This window comes from Charadrius vociferus, unplaced genomic scaffold (genome assembly GCF_000708025.1).
Source record: "Charadrius vociferus isolate BGI_N301 unplaced genomic scaffold, ASM70802v2 scaffold297, whole genome shotgun sequence".
In the NCBI taxonomy this organism is placed as follows: Eukaryota; Metazoa; Chordata; class Aves; order Charadriiformes; family Charadriidae; genus Charadrius; species Charadrius vociferus.
Genome location: NW_009649192.1, coordinates 762,747 through 779,952, shown reverse-complemented (window position 1 = coordinate 779,952; position 17,206 = coordinate 762,747). Strand labels below are relative to the sequence as shown.

The 17,206-nt window shown below is 41.9% G+C and overlaps 1 protein-coding gene across 1 annotated transcript in view; it reads right to left on the bottom strand.

Annotated features, from left to right (window-relative positions):
- Window positions 1–623: 623 nt before the first annotated feature.
- ADAM22 (ADAM metallopeptidase domain 22) overlaps window positions 624–17,206 on the bottom strand; it is a 122,969-nt gene continuing 106,386 nt past the window's right edge. Inside the window, exons 28-31 of the mRNA XM_009888969.1 lie at window positions 16,980–17,080; window positions 16,327–16,393; window positions 2,780–2,903; window positions 624–1,433 (exon numbers count right to left, since the gene is read on the bottom strand). Coding sequence (XP_009887271.1) covers window positions 1,413–1,433; window positions 2,780–2,903; window positions 16,327–16,393; window positions 16,980–17,080 — 313 coding nt within the window. The 3' untranslated portion in view covers window positions 624–1,412. The remainder of the gene's footprint in view (window positions 1,434–2,779; window positions 2,904–16,326; window positions 16,394–16,979; window positions 17,081–17,206) is intronic.

Genomic DNA, 17,206 nt, shown 5'->3' with positions numbered 1-17,206 from the left:
CGGTAAAGGGTTTGTTCCCCCCTTACCTCATTTTATTTAGGCTAAACTCACTCGTACTCTGTTTAATGCCCCCAGAAATAGTCAAGGGGGCTTCAGGGGCAGCAAGCACTGCATTCACGCGCATGGTAAAGGTGATTCCAGTAACAAATAAAAGACAGCAATGAAACTGGCCACTTGCCCAGCACTGTTACTATCTCGTGCAGTGAAATCGTTATGCTTCTCATAAGCTACACCTCGCCATCTAAAAGAGTGTCTGAAATGCTCTATCAAAAATACACAGCAACTCTCACCAGAAGGACTTCACATCACCACATCCGGAATTGATTACTTAGGGGTATTCCTAAATGTCCAGTAAGTTTGGGCTGCACAATACTTAAAGCTGTCTCTGTTGTCTGCTGAATCATTCTTGATTACACCTGTGAGAGGATACACTGGTCATCTGTCCTGGTTTGGATTTTGGCTGGTTCCTCTTACGATGATTTTAGACAAAGTGCTGCTGTACTGGTTTCTGCAATCTACCATACAATTGAGATTGTCAAGACAGTATAAGATACTGAAAAGATAGTATAGATTTTGGTCAAACACCAGTTTCTGAGACACGGTTTTACAGTACTGTACTTTCTGTATTTCCAAAGATGTCTGCTTGTAATATTAGAAAATCGGAAGTGTGATGATGTTAGTCGTGACTGTTTCCTTAGGCATTTGGCAAAATACATTTAAGTATAACAGCTATTTTTGACATTATCAAATGTTTACATATATACAATCTGTATACTGAGATTATAAACACATAAGGTAAAAAAAAGATATAATCCTTGTTTGTTTGACATTTGTGTCAAATTGCTGCCTTTCAAAGTTTGAAATCCTGTCACAAAAAAAATCCTATATTTCTTACTCCTGCATGCTAATTTCTACTACAGTATGTTGTTTATCCCTTACATGTGGAAAGTAAAGAACACAAGGTTCATGCATACAGCGTACAAGTTTACATCAGCTGGGATCTCCAGGAGGCACGTTCCCAATTCCACTCTGGTCTGACTCGGGACCACAATAAACCAGAGAAAAACCTCTCTCTTACGCGGGACTGGCAAACAGACTGCAGTTGGGATTCTATGGAAGTGTATCTGTCACCATGCGGAATAGCCTTGTCACGTCCGGGCTAATTATCCGCTGTTATGATTCTGGTTGTTCATTAAATCCATAAAATACTAGTCAACAAAAAAAGAAAGAAAAAAAAAAAGACTGCTTTTTTTCCTTCCAGATGAGAGGAGGTTCTCACTGTGATCACGGGCATCTCTGTTGATCTTTCAAATTGTCTGAAGAGCAGATGAATGTGCAATGACTCAGTGATGCTGAGTTTCTATAAAATTCGAAGTAAACAGTTCTGATGTCACCCCAGGAAAACAGTGCAGCTAAATGGACGTCTCCCATAGCTGGAGAGGGGGAAAAAGGAACACAAACACACACTGAACACCAAGATAAAGCAGGCTGTTACCCAAACAGTGTGAGGAGCTTGTTTGGGGAACTGCATCTACATCACTTGGGTCACCAAGGCTACGCTCTTGGTCTGCTCCCAGCCTCTGGTGGGTATCGTTCAGACCACAAAGTCAGCAATCTCAAGCACTTGAGCCTGACTTGCAGTTGGCATAGTAAATGCCCACGGCTGGGAGTACAGAGAGTTTAAAGGAAAAACGTCAGTGTAGCATCAGCTTTGTATTAGACAGCTTTTACCTTACAGTTATGCTAACCAATACGAGTGTAATTCCTCACTCTCTTCTGCCTAACTCTGCTCAGGGCAGCACGAATTTCTGCTGTGGATTTGGGCTGGTTCCCGAGGCAGCTCCAGGGCTCAGAAACATCAGTGCAGCCCTTCCTCCAAGCTGCTCTGCTCCACATACACCTGAGAGATCCTCCGCTGCCCCTCACACAACCTCCTGTCCTGAGCAGGACGCGGGGGTAGCAGCATGCACATCCCCTCAGCAGCACTCCACTCCTTTTTTTTTTCTTGGAAAAAAAGGACAGAAAGCAGAGATGGGAATCTCATCTACATCAGGAACATGAACTAAAGCTATCGTACGTAGAACTCCTCAAGTAAATTTCAGGTTTTATTCAAATATCTGCTGTGTCTGAATTGACACAAAGGAAGCAATGGCTAGTGTTGCCTTTCAGCAGAGCAGCAGCTGGAAATCTCTCCCTGTGGAGCAGCATCACCATCCACAGTACGTTCCAGCGGTTCCTGCCCACGCCGGGGGGCCAGGATGGGCTCAGGGCACACAGCAGCAAAGTCCCACCAGATCTCCAAGGGCTTGATACAAGTCCTCCACATCCTCCTTAACTGCAACATTAAGCTGGAAAGCAGCTATTCCCCATCGTGAATGAGAGCTGCTGGCTGTATCAGCCCCTGGAAAGGGTAAGCGAGGAGAGCCAGACGTGCCGCCTGCTTCAAGGCTGCCTGTCCTCCAAGGCTGCCTGTCCTCCGCAGCCCCAGGCCACCCCAGGCATGCTCCCAGCTTGAAACAAGACAACTAGTGAAATCTGGACTTCAGGGCAGGTTTAAGAGCAACCTGAACACATACCTGTAAACATAGCCACCGAGGCTGCCCTAATTGCTGCCAGGGAGAGGCTCAGCCTTCAGCAACTTCTGGAGTTAAGGGTATGAAGGAAATATCACTGCTGCTCTTGCTGTTAGTCAAAGATGCTGATCTGCCATGCTTTCCTTTTGAAAAACTACCGGTAAATAAAGTCACTGATGAAATGCACAGAGAAGAGGGACACGTACCCTGGCACTTTGCCTGTTGGCTTTTTTCTCCTCATCAGGAAGTGGTGGCATCGGGTAAGGGTATTTTCTGCTGGAAGCAATAGATCCAGTGGAGGAAGATGGAGACTTTGCAGGAGACAGTGTCCTGAGATGTTGAAACACACGAAATAAATGTGATGTCTTTGGGTTCTCGCACTGCAACAGCAACTGCCATTACTCTGAAGCTTGGTTCAGAACCAAGTATATAGCTTATTATTAGCTCAATATTGGGGGAACAAAGTTGTTTGATCGGTAGTCTAATCATTTCATTATATGAATAAAGGTATTTATAGCTTTCAGGAACACTGGAAGAAAAAAATTTTCTACTTCTCATTAGAATTGTACTGTATAACAAAAGTGATTTCTTAAAGTGTTTTATACGGTACTGTAATTAATCATTATAAAATTAACAAACCAAATCTGCAATTGAATAAATACAGAACTAAAAGATAGACATGGCATTATGAAGCCTAAATAGAAATAGTGATTGTATAAATACAAGCTGAACAATGTCTTCTGCCAGTGACTAAATGGCTATTATCAGTGTTTTTATGTACATCTTACACATCTCCTATACTGATACAAACATAGCAAATAAATCTCATATTTTGTAACACATTAATTTACATAAATGCATGCACTCGGAGGCCAAACTGTTAGTTGTGAAGTAACAAAGGCATATACAAGGTGCTAATAACAAATTATTAGACATGCAAGCATCATACAGTGCATATTGTTCCAGCCAAAGAAAGAGTCTGATGAGAATATACAAAAATGGACTGATTAGTCAATAGCAATCAGCATTTCTGTACAAGGTGAGTAGAGTAAGCAGGAGCAAGTAAATGTTTGTATCACATGAAAGGCATTCTTTTCACGTCAATAAGGCAGCAGCGCATTATTGACTGAAATGTTATACCCAAGAAAAACTCTTAGCTTCTGTTTTGAGATTCTGCACTTTTCCCACTTGAGAGGTTCCTAGCAGGCTCTAAATCTGGGCAGAATAAGAGGGAAAAAAGCCTCAAAGTAGTAGAAAAATTAAGCTACCCTGGCTAATAAGAGGGAAAAAAGCCTCAAAGTAGAAAAATTAAGCTACCCTGGCCGCCTCGTTCTGTTTTGCAGACTGATGGCATTTTTTCAAAGGAGGCCTCCCACTAGTGCAGGCACATCACCCAGACCCTCCCTGAGCACTACTGCCTACTATCATCTCAATTTAACGTGTCCCTGAAGATGGACGTTTTCCCTCGGTTTCTACAGATAGGTCTTCCAAGCCCCTCTAACACAGCAGGGGGCTGCGAGTTGTGCAGCTGTAGACCCCAGCGATGAGCACCATCACTGATACCGAGGAGCCACAGGAGCCACCCCTGGCAGACAGCCCCATATCCCTGGCTCTGGGATCTGCAGAATCAGGTCCTTTCATCTAGAGAAGATTACAGACAAGGCAGGGACTTTTTTGCATCTGGAATTGTTTTGTATCTCTATTATCTTTGAATAAGTATTCTTTCATTTTGGACTACTGTATCATTTTGTTGTGTTAGTAGCTCCCTACAACAGCACGCTCTCTTGTCTCCCACACAAGCAATGATTGATGGTAGCCACAAGCACCACAGTGTCAATGCAAATTATATAGTGACAGCTCCCCAGTCTGGCTCATGATACTCTAATGCCTCATGCTGTAGCCTCTAAGTTTAACGGCACTTAAAAGATTTAGATTGGTACAATTGTCCAAACACTGAAGAGTACATCTTCAGCACATGCACTTTGATCACCCATTAAGATGAACTGGACATACATGAACGTTTTCAGGAAGAAAATTTTAAACAGCCACTGCAGTATAAAACAAAGTGTTCATATGTCCGGCATCACAGATCTGGGCACCAAACTGCACATGCAACAAAACAGGTTATTTTTTTTAAAAAAGGCAGGTAAAGGTTCTCAACAGTGCCCTACTGTTCACTACCTGTACAAGTCCTCTCATCTGTGCCCACGCTTGCACTGACAAAGATCACTAATAAACTAAAACTATTAGTGGATCTAGAATCAAAAAAAAAAAAAAAAAGAGAGGAGGAAGAGGGGAAGATAAGGAGAGCAGATTTTACATATTATTAGTAATCCAATTATTCACAAATTTTGCCCCACAGCTGCAAGAGGATTTAAAATTGTCCTGAGTAAATTTATAATGATGTATCTGGAGATTAGAAGCAAGGAACTGGGGGGTGTTAGATCTGACTGGGCAAGCCCTGTCAGAAAGCTCTTTACATAGATACCACAGCCAGGAGGTGGCACACAGAATGAAGGCATCTCCCATCCCTTGCACCACGACCAGGCATAACATCACCTCCTGCACACCACAGGCTCTTCCCATGGGTTATTTTAGGCACCACAAGAGAAGGCCATGGCCAATACACCTGTCCATCAGCCTGAGTAGGTGATCCTGGAAGGAGCAATAACCCCACCAAGGACGGGGCATCTTGAACATTTTCCCTGCACAGCAGGTCCTCTGACCAGGATCCCTAGCTGAGCCTGTAGCCAGGTAGCTTTGTTCCATAACTCAAACACAACGCTGCTTTTTCAAAAGATTTTGCAGCCCAGACCTCCAGCGTAGCTGCCTACATTTCTTACTTGTCAACTCCGCTTTGTGTTGCCAGCTCACCTACAGTTTGCACGCCTCACTGATGTGCACATTGCTGCTCACCTGCAGCCAAATACATCGAGAATGCAGTTGCACACTTAAAAGAAATGACCTTGCCCTCCCCTCACAGGCCCTCGCCCCTTATTTCTGCTACACAAAGTATGTACTGGTTTGTGCCATCTACTGAGACTGTAAAAACATATCCCTACTAAACGTATGTTCAGAGATCTTAGGATGTGACTTGGGTGATAAGTGTAGCTGTTTGAGGTGGTTTTGATCACTTTTCAGGTTCTGCTCTGCAATTGTGTATGTGCTGTGTATCCCAGATTTACATGTACCTTAAATGAGAAAGAGCCAGACATGACCTTTCTCATTTACAGGATGGAAGAAAGACAGCATTCAGGGACACTTGCAGGTAATGCTGGGGTTAAAGGTAGGCAAAACTTTGCAGTTGTGGGATCCATTTAGCTTTCACTGGGGTTTCAGTTCTGCTGCTATCACATCCATTAGCTTTCATGCCAAATCTTGTTTCCAGCTGAAACTTATACAAAAAAACTAGGAAAGCAGACTGGGTTGCTGACTGTGTTCTGCCCTGTACACGCCATGACAGTTTCAGAGGTTTTACCACCAACCCCAAATAAAGCCATGCACCTCAACGCACTGCAAGAATTCTCATTTCTGACCAGAAAGCAAGATGTAGTGGCCACTCATGTTTGTCTTCCTGCCCTGGAAGCTGAAACTAAGAGTGTGGGGAGACCATGCTGGGATTCTCAACAAAATGCGGTGGCAGCAGGAGGACATCTGCATGCACTCTCCTGCAGCCAGGCGCCTGCCTGCTCTGCCTTCTTGTAACCTAAATGCAGACAGCATTGGCCCACAAGAGAAACGTGTCACCTCGTCACACAACTTGTCTTGCAACTTCAAGCGTGCTTTTAGCTGAATGCGAGGCAGGTGGCCCTGACAGATCTGAACTGTTGTTCATAAGCTGTGCTTGCTTCTGTTTTGTAGACTGAAATAATTTAATAACATTCACTTAACATACAACCTGGCGAAAGCACTTCAAGCTCAAATATAGGTACTATCAGCCCAACCTGACCTTTGCTGCTGTAGGTTCAGCTCTTTGTAGGCCATCATTAGCCTATGTTAGGAAGCTGGGATCTTCTAAAAAAACTGATGGGGCTAAACATTTTAACATTTTAAAATGCAGTTCCTTTTAAAAACCACAGATGTGCACAAGCTTCCTCAGAAAGTGCAGCAGCAGAGGCTCGGCTCGGCTCGTGGGGGGCTGCAGGAAGGGCAAAGGCTGTGGCTTGAGCCGTCCGCTTTAAGCATCGCACAGCAATGCCCCAGAAACAGGCACTCACACGCTTCAATGAACCCTTTTCCCTAACTCTTGAAATGAAATCCTGAGCTTACTGATGTCAATAGGCATTTTTTCATTTGTGGCCAACAAGGACAATATTTTTCTTTGGTTGCAATTGAAAAATGTGGTGGTTCTTTTTTCTTTAAGCACAGTCTAAAGCTGCTTCAGCAACAGCAGGGAGCTAATGGCTGGTCATGGCTCTGTCCTCAGCTGGATGCTCACAGAGGAAGGCAATAGACCTCACCGAGCAGCAGAGCCAACTCTGGCTAACAATCAGCTGAGGAGGAGCTGAGAAGAAACTGAGGAAGAAACCAAGAACACCAAAGCACAGAAAAAAATAGGAGGGAAATGGATAGCCTGTTGTCTCCTGCCTTCCATGCTCCTTACCAATGCCTTTCTGATATGGAATGGCCATTTTCCCTCTGGGTATGCATCCTGGGTCTCCATATAAAAAAGTCTTCTCTTTGTGAAGTATTTTTATACTTAAACAGCTCGCACAGAATCTAAGTTACTGTAAATATTTGCATTAAATCAAATGTAAGCAGCTCAGTGCTTCAGCAGAAGGTGCCTTCTAGTCTTTGTTGTCTGCAATTATCTACAGAAATGCCACATTTTGGGATTCTAACAGTTTATTTTCTGACAACATCATGGTTCCTGAGTCTTTCAAGATTCAGCAAGGATTTTGAGTAATCCTTAACCATATGTTACAAGGTTAGTCTGTGCAGTAGCCACTGTAATTGGCAGGAACAAAAATAAGTAGTAGTATCACACTGATAAAACAGTGTGCCTTGCAGCAAAGCTGAAATCAGGGAAAAGGTTGCTCCCTGGGTTTATTGCTGGGGTTCTGCGGCTATGGCCTGGTATGTAAAATTAAAATCTAGCCCAGACTTTGAGCAGTAAAACGAGATTTTTCTTTACAGGTCTTATTTTCTTACAGAAGGGAATCCCACAGCTGGGAGCCTTCTGGCACCAGAGACACCAGCTACTGTTACTTTATTACTAACAAAAAGTAATTATATAGAAATACCCATTAGACTTGTAGATGAAGAAAAAATTAGTAACTAGGACACAAGGTATCAGAGAGACAATTTTTGATTTATATGGGTTTTTTAAGCTGATGGAGAAAGTTTCTGTGATTGCTAATATCTCTATTTTCAAAAAAGCTGCAGTGTTCCTAGGAATTGTAGGAAGTGGTTTTGTTTTTTTTCCCAATTCTACTTCAACTCTACCTGCAACAACACCAGTCATCAACACATTATTCCTAAAACTACAGGGAGACAAGCAAAACAGCAGTGTTACTTTCAAGACATCTTTAAAAGAAAAGAGAAATCAAAGATGATTAGCAACAAAAATGCTACTCAGCTAATTGTCTAGTATAAATGTCTTATCCAGGGCTATGTTTCCTAAAATGTAGTATGAGCTGGACAGCCTGACTTCAGCCTGACTTTCTGGTTTAACAAACAAGATTTGTTTTGTAAAACACTTCACAGGCTCAAAACGAAGTCATATGATGTTCAGACACACCATTCTTAAGAACAATGTTTTTCAGTCTGTGACAGATTAACCAAAATTGCACCTGAGTTTTAGGGGAAAACTGTTCAGTTCAACCTCTCATAAGCCCACAGCGACTCATCCCAGGAGAAGATTTGATCCTTTGCCTTACATAATGTGCTTGCAGAATACTTCCCCATGGTCACCTCAATTAATTAGGACAAACAGGTTTCAAAATTTATTCTAGTTTCTCTCTTATTTTTAAAGCTACTGCTGCAGGCAGTCATTAGTAAGCTCCTATGGTGGAAAATTTTTAATTTATGCTTCATCTCTGCCGATACACAGCCCTTAAAATTCACATGGGTCAGCTTAATCCTCATCTACATGCAAAAAATGCTTGGTTTATCTCAAATACAATCAGAAATTCTAGTGGGAGGTGTCCCTGCCCATGGCAGGGGGGTTGGAACTCAATGATTTTCAAGGTCCTTTCCAACCTAAACCATTCTATGATTCTATGAAATGTGACTCATTCAGTGCAACAGTTGAAAACCCTCAGAAGCAGGGTACACTCCCATCAATATAATCTAGTTACTAAATCAAGATATACTGATATTAAAAGATGAAAACCAAATTAAGAGTATCCACACAGGAATTTAAGCTGCTTAACTAAACCATTTAAAGTAACATACTTTAAAATAGCGCTACTCTCATATTCCATCAACATCTGTCTTTACTGCGGCTACAGGGCTTCCGATACAAACACCCCGAAACACAGCCGTGGGGTTAGATTATGGTGAGTGGCCCGTGGCCTTGCCTGAACAGCAAAGGTCCAGGGGGTGTTTTTAGGAAAAGTTTTGCTAATAAAAAAAAAAAAACATGCCTCATTTCTAGTGTGAGTTTGCCTCATTTCACCTTCCAGTGACTTTTGGTCAGTCTGCTTGTCTAAAGGACTTCCCACAAAGGTTTTGCTCCATATGCAGCTATGTGGATTTTATGATCAGGTAAGCATTTAGCTGCTCCATTAAACTGAACAGCTTGAGGCCCTGCAGTCCCTTCTAAGGTTTCTCAGGGCTTAAATATCCTCAATTCTTGAGCACGCTTGTTGAACTTTGGACACCAGAACTTGATACTGTATCCCAGTGCTAAAATCAGCAATGGCAAAACTACTGGATTCACAATGTACCCTGCCTGAACGTCCAAGCACCAACACCAAGACCTGGCTGATACTGGCTGGCAAAACCACAACATCCTCCCGTAAGCCTTGGATTCTTGTATCAGGGATTTTTACTCCTTGTTCAGGACCGAGATCAGGACTGGTGGGCTTAAATTTACCTTATTTGCCCTATCCGTTCATTGGAATGCCTTTCTGCAACTTAGTCTGTGATTTAAGAGTTCTTCAAAGCAAACACAAATGGTATTAAAAAGTGACAATTTTATGCTCTTTTAAGACTTGTGGACATTTTTAGTTCTAAAAATGACCAAATTCCCACTCTGCTCTTTATTATCTGCCAGTGTTCCTATTGGAATAGAAGAGTTTCATTAGCATCTGGTGATACAACTCCATCACACTGGACATATTTATTGAACGTTTCTGCCCTTTCACACTATTATTAGGTCTAGTAATGTAGCAAAATTATTGTTAAGATTCTGTTTACTCCTTCTTACCATCCTTCACTGTTTTGGCTAAAGATTTTGCTTTGTATTCTTTTTCTTTGTGTTTCTATAATTCTTGTTTCAGCTTTATTTTTGATACGTCAACTTACAGCTTCATCAATTTCTTTCATGTTTTGTATTACTTGTCATAAATTGTCTTCCATTCTCTCCTATGCTAGCTGATTTTTTCAGTTGATGCAAACTTCTGTCTCAGCTGTGGGACTGTGTCTTTTGGGGATCTACTAAAATGTTCTCAGCCTCCTGATTCATGTACAACAGGGAGGCCAGCCTCATGCATGCTTCTTCTCTTTAACTTGGAATGTATCAAAAATACATGCTTTCCCCTGTCAAAAAAAAAAAAAGTGATATTTTTGGTTGAACCCTACACTCACTTGTAACAGATTCATTAGTAATTTGATAAATAGAGCACAGAGTATATTCTCATACATTTAATTTTCCAATTACAATATATTAATTATGTCATTGTATGCTGAGGGTAAAATACCACAACTTTTTAAATTTAAATTTTAGTATGCACTATATAAGACAGTGGGTAGAGTCAATGTGTTATGAAACCACTTGCTTCAGTAAATTACATTCTATTTAAGTTAATACTACTTTATTAGTGATAAATATGTCTCATGCCCATAAAACACTACTTGGCATAAAATGATGCGAAAGCTACTACAAGCTATAGATGATGGTGGGAACGCATGCACTACATACACCCTTTTTTAATGGCTTCATTAAAACATTCAGAAAAAGAATTGTAAATTGCACATGAAGCCAAAAACAGACATCAAAATGCAGCAAAAGAAGAGGGTCCCTTTGCACCTACAGTAACTTGTATTGATTTATACAAGGTAGGAGTCCCAAGATATTTGTATATGCTGGAACAGCTCTTAAAAATGATATAGAATTAATTTACAAAATACCTAAAGTATGGTCCTTCAGTGTTTTTATTCACATCTTCTACCCACTTAGCTACATTATATTCTCTTTTGAACCATGGGTTTAAATACCTGCAGAAAGCAATGGAAGGAACAGAGAAAGCAGAAGAACAAGAATAGAAAATCTGAGAACACACAGCACAAGCTTAGCAAGGATGTCTTCATCCCCAAAATGCAAGTGAATATGGCAAATAAATCAGTATGAATGTTGGGTGAGGACTAGGCAAGGTGTACAACTGCATGAGAAAATCTGACCTACAACAAGACTCAAAAGTTTGATTAATCTGGAAACTGTGTGGGATGCATCATTTATTTAAAGTCTTAGAGGTAAAATTCACTCCTACGCAGAGGGCCAGCATTAAGCTCAGGGTTTGAACTCCTCTCATGATCTCAGAATAGGATGAAGGGGCATTTTGGCTCCAATTCTGCAGTTTGCTTGTTGTAGACACACATTTGCACCCATCTAGAATAAATTGCAAGATAATAGCTTAATGAGCACAGAAACTTGGGCTTGGCCCCTTCTACAGGAATGAATTTCAGCCTCAGCGTGTTAAAAGGTTTGAATTGTTTGCCACTACGGTGGCAATTTTTACACTTATGTGCAAATAACCCTCTAATTTTTCAATGATCATTTAATTTGGTAGGACCACAAGAAGCTTTAACGGAGGTGGGCTGCAGAGTTATCTCACATTTTACAGAAGTAATTGTGATACCAAACCCACATTTTTTAGAAAAAAAGACTGAGCTGCATACACATATTAGTTACATGAAAACTATGAAATAAAGACGGTGTCTAATTTACTGACAATAATATTACCAGGGAAGAAGAATTACTTTGTAACTGGTTTCTCTTAGCCCCCAACAACAAGATTACCGAATTCCTCCCCCTCTGTCATGTTAAGAAAAAAGGGCAATGTACAAACTGCCCGGTCCAATTTAAAGTTCGTTCTTGTTGTGTACGAATAGCAACAGTTTAACAACTATTTGTGATCACCACCTTTATATAATAGAGACTAGCACACTCTTAAATAGGAAACAAATTGTAACCAAGGAAAAAGGGAAAGAAAATTCCTCTTTAAGTTATTTTCAATACTTCTGGGCCAGTTCTCACCACCCTTGTTCATGAGAGTGACTCCAATGACCTCACACATGGGAACAGGCCTTGCAAGGGATTGCTCAGATGAGTAAAGTTTGGGCCAGATCATGTCATTCAACCCCCACCACATTTCAAATCACGTTGACAACAAAAGCAGCAGCACTTTTTCGACTTCGTTTGCTCCTTTTTTGCTCTGGAACTTCTCCTCCCCGCCCCGCGCAAGCACAGCCACAGCTCTCAGAAAGTACTCGCCCTCAGCCACAAGTGCTTCTAAGTAGCTTCCTCAGCTCACTTATTTATCAGGAATCAGGAGTGCTTTATGCTTTCCAGCTTGGGCTCTTAGAGAAAGAAAACGTCAAAAGTGGTAGCGCAGCAACAGATGAACTGCAAGTGAAGCAACAGGCTGACGCCAGCATCACCAGGAGCTAATAAACTTCTGCTTTAGCTTTACTTGTAGGTGTGACTACACATTTTCTCGTACTTGCTGCAGTACTTTTGACTTGCTTTTTTTCATTTGAAAGGGTCATTTGGTAACCATGAAACACTCCCAATCGGGCTTCCTGTACTAGAAAACGAAGTTTAACGTGATATCAAAGCATGCAGTTGTTGCACAACCATGCCGCAGGGTTTCATGGGTCTGGCTGTATTACAGACCATCGTTCACCACCTCAATTCATCTGTTACACGAAGGTTAAACTCCAGTTACTGCAGACCACTATGTGATACCATTGGAAAGCTCTCAGATTGATCTTCCTGGCCACATTTTTAGTAGTGATGGCCAGAATTTGCATTTTCTTTGAGTGAGAAATTCTGCTTTAAAACACAGGTGTCCTTATACGTAAGCCTATAACTAGACCAACTGCTCGATTCGGCTCGTAGCGCAACATGCAACAAGGCAAAAGACCTGGGCTCAAGACTACTCATACTCCTCAGGCTGGCGAGGAGGACGGTTAGCTAGCGCTGCATCAGCAGGAGCACCTCCAAGCAGTCACAGTGTTTTGCCACAGTGAAACTATCGTATACTGAGGGAAGGGACTTTTCACAGGATAGAACGGCAGCCCAGAATGCAGGGGCAGGTGAGACTGACCTGTGATCCCGACTCCCTGTTTGGGGGTGGTCAGAACCCCCTGGGCTTATGCCTTGGGCCGGGATTTGGTGGGCGAGAGAAAGCCCAGGCTCAGATGCATGGGTTACCCTGCTGCAAAAAGACAATATATAATAGAAAGTCTAAGCCAAAGATGTTTGTATCAGTTATAACAATGAGGAAGACAAACGCTTATAGGAAAAGCAGTGCAAATTAACAATGGTCAGAATCGCTATTTGGCAAAACACATGTTCCCTGGGACCTGTTTTAACACAAGCTCCCAACTAAACTGTCAGCTTATTCAGAAAACTCTCATTATCATTCCTGGATAACTCTAACTGGTTTTAATAGAAAGCTTGTTTTATCAGGCCATTTCATCAACCCTGTTTGTGAAAAAGCTGCAGAAACGTTTGGCCTGTTGGCGTTCCTTCTGTGTGAACCGAACCATCTGCCTTTAGTAAAGAACACAGATTTTGTTTTAAAACATCTAGCAACAATTAAAAACATCCCAAATGAGTTTTACCAGTCTCCATAGAGCTATACCTTTAGCAGAAGCCTTGTTCACGTACCTGTTAGGTACAAGGGGTCGCACAAAGGCGTGAGCGTGAGTACATTTTCCAGGAACTGCCCAATATACCTGCAACCCCCCTGTTAGTGCTGCTCATGAGGACTGCAGAGCTCAAACCTTGCTCAGTGCTTAAGAAATTTTGCTTATATGATTACTGGCACAAGTCTCTATCTGGTGCCTGACTGTATACAAAAAAAACCTTCTGCATAGTAAGTGCAGTTACTGCAGACTTATGCATATGTCAAATACTTTTGTAGGCAACTGTACTAGTGCACACCTGCTTAAAAAAGAATTGAATTCTGCACAAAGTATAACACAAATGAACCCAATTTTCTAGTGGTTAACTACACTGCCTGTACTAACAGGAGACCAACAGTGTTACCCCTTTTCTTCTATCTCAACAAGTATGCTTCATTGGGCTCCCAGGGGCCGCACAGGTGGACTTTCCAGATGCCATCCACCATTTCAGAACAGATTTCAATATTCTTCTATATTTCCCAGAGAAGGCAAGAAGGTAAATTTGTCTGGGAAAAGCCTCCATGTATTCCGAGGCATCCTCAAACCAGCTGGTGTTGCTTTTTGTTTTCCTAAATGAGTAAATGTTGGCCATGGTTTGACCATTCTCAGTCAATTTTCTCTGCTTGAAAGGAAGTTATCTCTCTAACCAGAGCCACTGTGCGCCCTCAGCAATTCTCTCCGTTCCCCACTGAATTGGCAAAGCATGTGCATCACTCAGTGGGAGCTCTCTCTCCAAGGGGTGACAGGCTTGCCAAGGAGACTCGGACAAGCCATGCAGTCCTGTGGCATCAGGATAGACCCCGTCACGAGAAAGAGCATTTTCCAGCCCAGCAGGTCTCTCCAAGAATACACACACTGTGCTGCATCCCTAACAGGCTGCTGCACAGCCCTTGGGAAGTACAAGCCTCTTCCCTCTAGCACCAGGGCTGCTGCTGGGTTGAGAGACGATAACAAGCAGCAAGAAGGAAAGCAGAGAATTAGATGGAAATTCAGGAGCACCTTTAAAAAAGAAAAAAATTTACAGGGAAAAAGATTTCCAACTCACACTCTCTCTGTCTACCCACTTATTTAGCGCTCCAGCGTTCTCAGAGCAAATATCTAACATACCAGCTGAGCAGCAGAGAGATAAAAAATAGGCCCATTGGGGTTTTTTTGCTTTTACTGAAAACAATACTCTTCCCATGCAGTTACGTTGACTCTAGGCTAAAAAGAGCTGATCTGGTTTCGTTCTTTATGGACCAGTTCAGCTCAGTGTACACCTCTGCTAGATGACAGAATAACGGTATCATGAATTTAAACTTTTTTTTTTCCTTTTTTTAATAAATCTTGTTTAAGAAATACAATTGGAAAATGAAGGAAAGCACAGGACGAGTTTATAAAGAAGAATGTGCAACCTCATTTGTATTCTTGGCAGTTTGGTCTGACTACTTTTGCTTTTATCAAACTTTCTCATGCAAAGAGAAAAGAAAACAAGCAAAGTAACATTCCCGTAAGAGTTTATCAGCACAAAGACCAAGGGCACAGGGGCACTTGACAGGTAAACTCCTCCTAGGGATCTGGGGCTAAAATTTCTGGTTCCAAGTTGCCATTTTGACCATGCAATGTTATAATTGCAATGTGCATCAAACTATTATTTATGTAACTTGTAACAGAGGGTCTTCTCTATGAACCTCTCTGAGCCTACTCACCTCAAGACAGTGCACTGCAGGTGGAAGAAAAATTTCAGAACAAACTCAAAATCACCAAACTGAAGAAAGCAGGGCCCGGAGAGGAGTTAGCATTATTAGTTTCCAGCAGGGTTGGCATCAAGCCCATTTGCCCATACAGGTGCAAAGTTAGTACTAATGATACAGGGAAAGGGCACTGTCATTGTCACTATGGTCAAAGAAGGGGTCATTCCTGTGTGGCGTAAATGTTGTAAGAGCAGGCCAGTGCTTGACAAGCCCAGAGATTATATTTCCAGCCATTCACCATTCATTCACAAAAGGAGCCTGGACCGGCAGGCTTAAGTACGTAAGAAAGGCTGCTTCACTATGGGGAGCACTGTACACATGGGCTCTTCAGTAAACATAACCAACAAATCAATATAGAAAGCAACTCTAAGCCATACTGAAAAGCTCTGGGGATCAGTTGCTTGGTAAGGACTCTCATTACCCATTTATTGCAGGGCTTACTTAAGACCGGCAGCTTCAGGCTTACAACAATAAACTTCAGGGTACTCTCAAAGCAGACAGATACCTCTCCTAAAACCTCCAGGCAGGTACACAGAGATACAAATCTCTAACTCTGCAATGGCCCAACCCAAGGTGAAGACAAGGATAGGGAACAGGTTATCGGAAACTCATTATTGAACCAGGATACACTCAGCAATGGCAGTTTACTGTAGACAAAAGCCTGCAGTGATGGTGCAGGCTGCCACCATCATTGGGAATTGCTATGGGAACGACAGTGAGGAAGCCTACATAAAAAAGAAAATTGATAGTTAATTTTTAAAGAATACATAAAAAGAGGTTGAAATACATTAGCCAAACCATTTACCAGATTATCAGTCAGCAATCAGAATGGGCCACAGAGCAAAAATGCAGCTGTCTACTTTTCAGTACTCTTAATCTCCATCTACAAAACACAAATACGAAAACTGTACTTTTTGGCTTTGCTTTTGTAAGTTCAGACTTACTCAGTTGAATTAGACCGTGGCCTAAATCTTTTGCCTCTGACTTTCTTTCTGTTTCCTCCTATATTACCTGAAAGAAATCAAAGGATAAAGACAGACAGTAAAACAACTCGAAACTCACTTGCGCCCCATGCCAAACTGTATATTCTTTTTGCATCCCCAGCAAAAGAGCTGTTACCTCCTTAGCTTTAATCATTTAAAAGTCACAGGTCAGTCCCTCTTGATTTACCTCAGACCAGTTAAACTTGACACTTAGGTGACATTTCTCTACTTTTTGCTGCAACTGTGCAGAGCAAAAAAAACTCCTTAATTTCAGCTTTCATTTGAGAAAATCACTACACTTCAAGAAGCACAGCACACCAAGCACTGCCTGATAAAATCACAGAAGCTGGCAAGAGTGAATAGACTTCTTTCTCTTTTACATCTCAGCTCACACTGGAGGAACGGGAGAAATTAAATGTCATTTCTATGTGCTAAAGCATTGTGCAAAAAAGGTACTTGTGTAGAGTGCTTCTAAATCCCAATTCCAGCTTAATAACAATTAGCACAATTTTAAGGAGTCATGCTGCTGTCCTAAGATCAACCACACTTTCAGCAGAGCAGCAATGGCCCACAGGCTGGTTTTCACTGAGGCCAGCACAGAGGTTTACACTTACCTTGCCAAGAATTACTCCTAGGCCTCCCATTTTCACAAATATCTGAAATATGTTTTGTGTCTGGGATCCTTTCACTCCAGGAATGAGATAATCCATTTGACCTGGAATAGGAGGGCTCAGATGCGGTTATTGTTAAGGGTATTGTCTCACATCAGTGTTAGCTCAGAGGTTCAGAGAGTCACATTCCCGAGGCCAGTGACAAAACATAGCCTAAGGTCTGTCTGCAC